The 6,000-nt window shown below is 37.2% G+C and overlaps 1 protein-coding gene across 1 annotated transcript in view; it reads right to left on the bottom strand.

The window, feature by feature from the left end:
- Window positions 1-2,621: 2,621 nt before the first annotated feature.
- Window positions 2,622-6,000, bottom strand: part of HIBADH (3-hydroxyisobutyrate dehydrogenase) — an 85,351-nt gene continuing 81,972 nt past the window's right edge. Inside the window, exon 8 of the mRNA XM_030009720.1 lies at window positions 2,622-3,612. Within this exon, the coding sequence (XP_029865580.1) occupies window positions 3,454-3,612 (159 nt within the window). The 3' untranslated portion in view covers window positions 2,622-3,453. The remainder of the gene's footprint in view (window positions 3,613-6,000) is intronic.

The raw sequence follows: 6,000 nt of genomic DNA, 5'->3' as shown, positions 1-6,000 counted from the left end.
CTGTCCACCTCAGCATCTCTCTCAGCCGCTGTGGGACAAGGCTGGGATGGAAACCAGCAATATCAACTTCAGCAGCTCGTGCTGGCTCCTTCCTCTCACAGCCACCACCCCATCTTCTCATAATCCTGATGCCAGTAATGTGGCACAATCCCTACCAGAGGGATGTGCTTGAGCTCCTCCGGAGCTGCATCTTGGGCACATCTGCACTGGAATCACATGGGCATTCAACACACACTGTGAAATCTTGGCAGTATTGTACTTATGGCAAAATTCCCATTGATTAAAGCAGAGCCAGAATATCACCTATAATACTTTTACTTGGTCAGAATACCTCCTCTTCCTCCCGAGGCTTGTAAGAACCATAAATAAAGTTAAAGCAATATAGTACTCAGCAGTTTTAATAGAAGGCCTCCTCTGTTAAACGACCACCAAAAATAGTTGCTTAAGACGGGTTACACTGAATCATAAATGAGAGAAGGCTGCTTAGGATTTTTTTTAAAACCATCACTACTTTTATTGGTTGTCAATGTTTTCCTGTTAGTCAATAAATGCATTTGATATAGGTGAGTTTCCAAAGTAAGCATGATGGGAGGGCTAGTTTAACATTCAAACTAATTTAAAAAGAAGTTACCTCAAGTTTCCCTTTGGGACATTTACAAAATATGCAGTTAATTTGTTGCACCTAATTTGTGTGTATGTACTGGGAGGTAATTAGTGTAGAAATTCAAACAATTTTACAATCTTTCTGTTCAACTCAACAAATTACAGTTTTCAGCACCTGTTTCTGGCAGTGACAATAGTTTTAGTACTTGCTTAATTTCCATAGACCAGAAGTATTCCCCAAGCAAGACACATTATATACATATGCACATGCAGAATAGCCATAGCTATCATGAATACCACCACCATTACATGTATCCAGTCACACAATATTCCACTGCAGAATTAGGAAAAAAAATATGTATTCTAATATAAATTGTATTACTGGCTTCAGGTATTGGACATCATTAAAGGTTTCAAGGCACTTTCCATAATAAGACTTATTTTAAAAGCTGTTTCTAACTTTGCCAAACTAACTGCTTGTTCTAAAACTTTACATGCTGGCTGTCTGCCCTGAAGCTGGGGTTTTGGGGTTTTTTTGTTTGTTTTTAATTTCAGCCAAAATCCTCCTCCAAGAAGGAGACCACAGAATATTTTGTTGGTTTGCCAAAATAGCATTCTGGCAGCCTTTCCTCCAACTTGAGCACCCTATGCTTTGGAGTAGGAATTTAAAATTTGATCAGAGGTTGTGGGGGAGGAGAAATGAACCCCAGGAAACCTAAGCTACAAGCCTTCGGGAGAAACATAAAAATAACAACGAAGTTTCCACATGCTTAACAGAGACTTTATGATTTCAGAAGCTAAAAGCTTCAAAGAGTGTGTGTCTCTGAGCATATTCTCTTCCCTCATGGCTCCTAACATTTATGCGTGCATATAATGTCTTCAGAAAACGATTACGCTTCCTGCAAGCCCAGGGTTACAGGTAAACCCAGGGTTACCAGCAAACGCATTCATAGCAAACACTGCTACAGGCTGGCGTGGACAGTAGAAGGAAGCATCTCTCAGCAGTCCTGCTGATGCCAGCCAGATCTCCAAGTCAAATACAGAGGAGACAAACTTAATGAGGACTCTCCTACAATTCCTTACCTAATCCATTATAAAACTTCCAAATGAACAAGGATCCTACTGGCAAAAACATCCTTCACTGCTTTACCCCAAATTCATTATGAAATTAGATCCATCCTTTGTCTTATATGAAGCAGGAGTCCCACAAGAAAACATGTTATAGTATGTGATCTTGTTATCAAAGGTCGAACCACACATCTGCAACTATGGTTCCATGTTTCTGTGTCTTCCAGCACTTGAGTGGTTGACTTTGCAATTTTAATAGTTTCTACTGAAGGTAGTTTTGTGCCTAATTTCTGAATGAATGCAATCCTGTAGAAACAGTAGTTTTATCAAAAGAGAAACAATTTTTTTAAAAGTAAGATTGCTCCCAGTAGTCCTACACTCATATATAACATTAACGAGCCCCAAATCCCTGAATAACCTAGAAAGTCAGTTTTCAAAGAAAACTGAAAGGAGAACAGATCAACCGGTACTGTTTAAATTACTTTTGTATGTTACTAATGTGTTGAAACATAATGTCCAAGTTCTCAGAAGATTATTCACAGACTTGAGCGAATTCAAGCACACAATTTTGTTACCCAAATGTGCATATATAAAAGGATTCGTCATACAACCAAAGTAGGAATGTAAATGCATAACTGACGATTAAGCCTAGAGCCTGCAAATAAGTCTGAATGTGAATAGTTCTAGTGAAATCAACATGAGTATTTGTATTCATAAAGCCAAGTGTGCACCTGTACTTTTGCAAGACCAAGGAGATGGTGAATGGTTAAGGCAATACGTATGCAAATATATTACCATCTGCATTTCATGACAAGAGCTCTTGAAAAGCTTGGTTTTGCAAGATAATCTGTAGAAAACCAAGCAAATTATAAAATAGGACCACAATTTTCTGCTTAATTGTGTGCGTACAAGAATGCATCAAAACAAAAAGCAAACAATCATACAGCAAATATTTACCAGTATAGATTTTTATTTCTTTTCAAAATAATGGCATTTGTTTATATTTAAAATACTTCAGTAATTACCTAAAACAAATGTACACTTTGTTAGAACTTCTGGTAAGTGCTGTTCTTGAGTTCTGAAAATGTGTGACAGAATACAAGAAAATATAAAATTGGGTTAGCAAAATACAATAACGGAGCTTTACAAGAGGGACACACATTCTATGTTATTTTAACTAAGTCTATCAGGTAAACATGCTGTAACAGCTCTCCACTTAGAAATGTGTGCCTATAAACTTAAGCTGCAATCTGAATCCCAGGAAAAACTCACTACTGATCAACTCAAGGCTAGTAGGTCCAAGGAAAAAAAAAAATCCATCTCAAGCTGTGTTTCTTCATTGAACAAATCTTCCCTTTTTCCATAAAGTATTAATTTTTAATTTTAATAGATCGCTATATATCATAAAATCACTATATAACATTCTCTTACTATTCAAGATTCACCTAAGTTTGTAGCCATAATGTAAGTTATTTTATATGCAGTTAAGTATTTCATAAAAAAAATATTTACTTATTGCATCTAGTGAAAAAAAAATCTTTTATGCTTCTTAAAAAAAAAGAAATCACTGTATGGCTAATTGCCAAACAATCCTTTCCTCTGGCTTGCTTTTTCAAGAATTATGAAAAAACCCTGGAGTTCATTGTGATCTAGACAACCAAAGACGATTAGTCTGTATGGGATCAGGATGCACAGTATTTGATTACACCCACATACTTCTCAAACAAGCTATCAGGATAAAAAAATGTGGTTTTTTTATTGTGTCCATTTCCAAAGGACAGCTCACAAGGTTTCCTCCTCACGTAAAAACTGGAACACAGCTGAGAAGTCTTTCAGGGCATAGCCTTTTGCACACATCATCCTGTAGATCTGATGTGCCTGGGATCCCAAAGGAACTGGCGTCTTTGTGTTGGTGGCAGAAATCTGGGCCAAGCCAAGATCCTGTGAGGAGGGAGAAGAGGGAGGAAAAGGGCAGAGGGGAAGAATGGAAGGAAACAAAAAGAGAAAAAGTCAGGGGAGAAACAAGGATATAAATAGTCATGTACATATTATAGGTTATTTGGCTTCCATTGTGAAGGGAACTCTGCTGCCAACAAATACAATACTCCAGCCTCAAAATTTCAGTCCTGGAAGAAGGAAGTCTTGTTTAGTTTTAATTTTAAAAACAGTAACTCAATGTTATTCAACAGAAAAACCTCAAACTTTGCAAGGCAGGCAACCTCCTTCAGGACAGGAGGAATTTTAAGATTCTAGATCACTATATAACCTGGTAGCAAGACTCAGACTCTTTTTTCCCACTTTGTTATGTCATCTCCAAAAATAAAATTTCCCTGGCTATTCACTTAAGCATTTCACATAGTTTCTAATGGTATCATTTTCTTGTTCGGGCAAGACAACATCTTTCTTTCTAAAAACAGGTTAAAAATCAAGCAGGAGGGATTTGAATAACAACAAAATTGAAGAAACTTAGCATACATACATTTACTGTAATGTGACCAGTTAATAGCAAAATGAGAGGCATAGGCCACTTTCTGAATATGAATGGTTTGCAGCCTAACTGGAAGGATGTATTAAAGAATTCCTTAGGGGACTGTCTGGGGTCTGCTACAACTCAAGGTTTTCTTTAATGACTGAAGATAAAGGGATACAGAGAATAATTCTACTGCATTTTTAAACACTAAATTTGGGGCAAAAAAAGGAGGGGTGGTTGCAAAGAGGATGAAGTTGAAACCTGTCCTCCAAGAGTCCTTGGTCAACTACAGCTATAATCTGAAATAAATAGGACTGAACTCAAAGGTAAGTAGCAGGTACTATGACTAACTATAGTTAGCTAGAAATAGTCAGCTGCACGCATGCTGGACAGAAATGACAAGCTAGGCTGGAGGATGTCTTGAATTCTGTGCTGAATCAGACATGAAACAAACCAAAGAAGGAAAAGCTAACAAGGGCCTGGATATATAAACAGATCTCTTGTTTAAATATGAAAGTAATGTCTGCACTCAAGGTTGCCTTTATAAAGTCTTGCTAATGAAATCAATTTTGCAGTCCACATTTCAAGAAAGTTGCAAAAGAACCTCTCAAGTGTTACTAGGAAATGTCTGGATTTTCTGCCCATCCAGGACTATGGTGGTTTATAGAATTTGCTGTGTTTTTATTTTTTTTAAAATAACAAATCTTTGATACAGAAGAACTGAGAGACTGTAGTGCTGCTGAGAGCACCTTTGGCTTCTCAGGGATGACTTACAAGACAGGTCTTTACTTTCTGTGTGTCTGGATTTGAATTAGCACACGGAAATTCAAGATCTTACTCTACTCTCTAAATGTCACTTTGATCTGTAAATCGGCTCTATAAAGGTCATTCTGATACAAATCAGAATTATAGTTACTCTTCCTATTACCCTTGAATGACTTCAAGATCTAGGAAAATGGGAAAAACATACGTATCGGATGTCACAGGATCCAAAATATTCTTCATCTGCATCAGGGCAGATCATTCCTTCTTGTCTAGCAATTCTGTTGAAAGACTGATGACCTGACAAATCTAGGAACAGTTGCTTTAACCTCACTTACAATAAGATATTCCATGACATATTCCTAGCCCTCTTCTCCTAGGTTTAGAATAACCCTCCTTGTGAAACCTGTTGCCATATTATCCATTTTATTCAACAAAGCTTAAATCATGTCATGGAACAGTAGAATAGCAAAATCATCTAACTCCAAACTAGTGAAGGTGCTTGGTTTTGTAGTGGTGACTGTGAGCTGTTTCTCTCTGAAGGGGCATTCACAGAAGCAATCCCTGAAAATTCTGAATAGAATGCTAGCACAAATACAATTTCATAAAGCAGGTCTATTCACTTTAATAATGAAACTCTGCCTCCAAGATGGTTGAAACATCAGACATCTCCTCAATAACTGAATGGACGAGGACTTCTGACTCCAAAGTGCAGGAAGTTTGTTTTGGTGTTTTAAATTCCATTCCATATATTAGAGCTTTGAAGAAAAAAAAATACGAAATGCAAGTAAAGCTTATCTTTAGCTTCAGGCTGTGAAGTATTCTGCACCTTTTCTCTTGAGGTTGGAGATTGTTCGAGTGAAATAGTACAAAACAGCTGTGAAAGAAATTTGCCCTTTGCTGACCTTTTTGGAAAAGTAAAAATCAGTCCATAGCTTATGGCTCCTCTCATACTCTTTGGAACTGACAACATCTTCCAGATGTCTCACTGTACTGCCTATTCTAACCACTTTTTTCTCAGCTTGGAATCGGGAAACAGATTCTCTTTCAGAATCTGCTTTCAATGCTCATTTTGGAAATACCTGGTTCCTTACATT

This window comes from Aquila chrysaetos, chromosome 3 (genome assembly GCF_900496995.4).
Source record: "Aquila chrysaetos chrysaetos chromosome 3, bAquChr1.4, whole genome shotgun sequence".
Classification (NCBI taxonomy): Eukaryota; Metazoa; Chordata; class Aves; order Accipitriformes; family Accipitridae; genus Aquila; species Aquila chrysaetos.
This window is presented reverse-complemented; position numbering and strand designations above follow the sequence as displayed.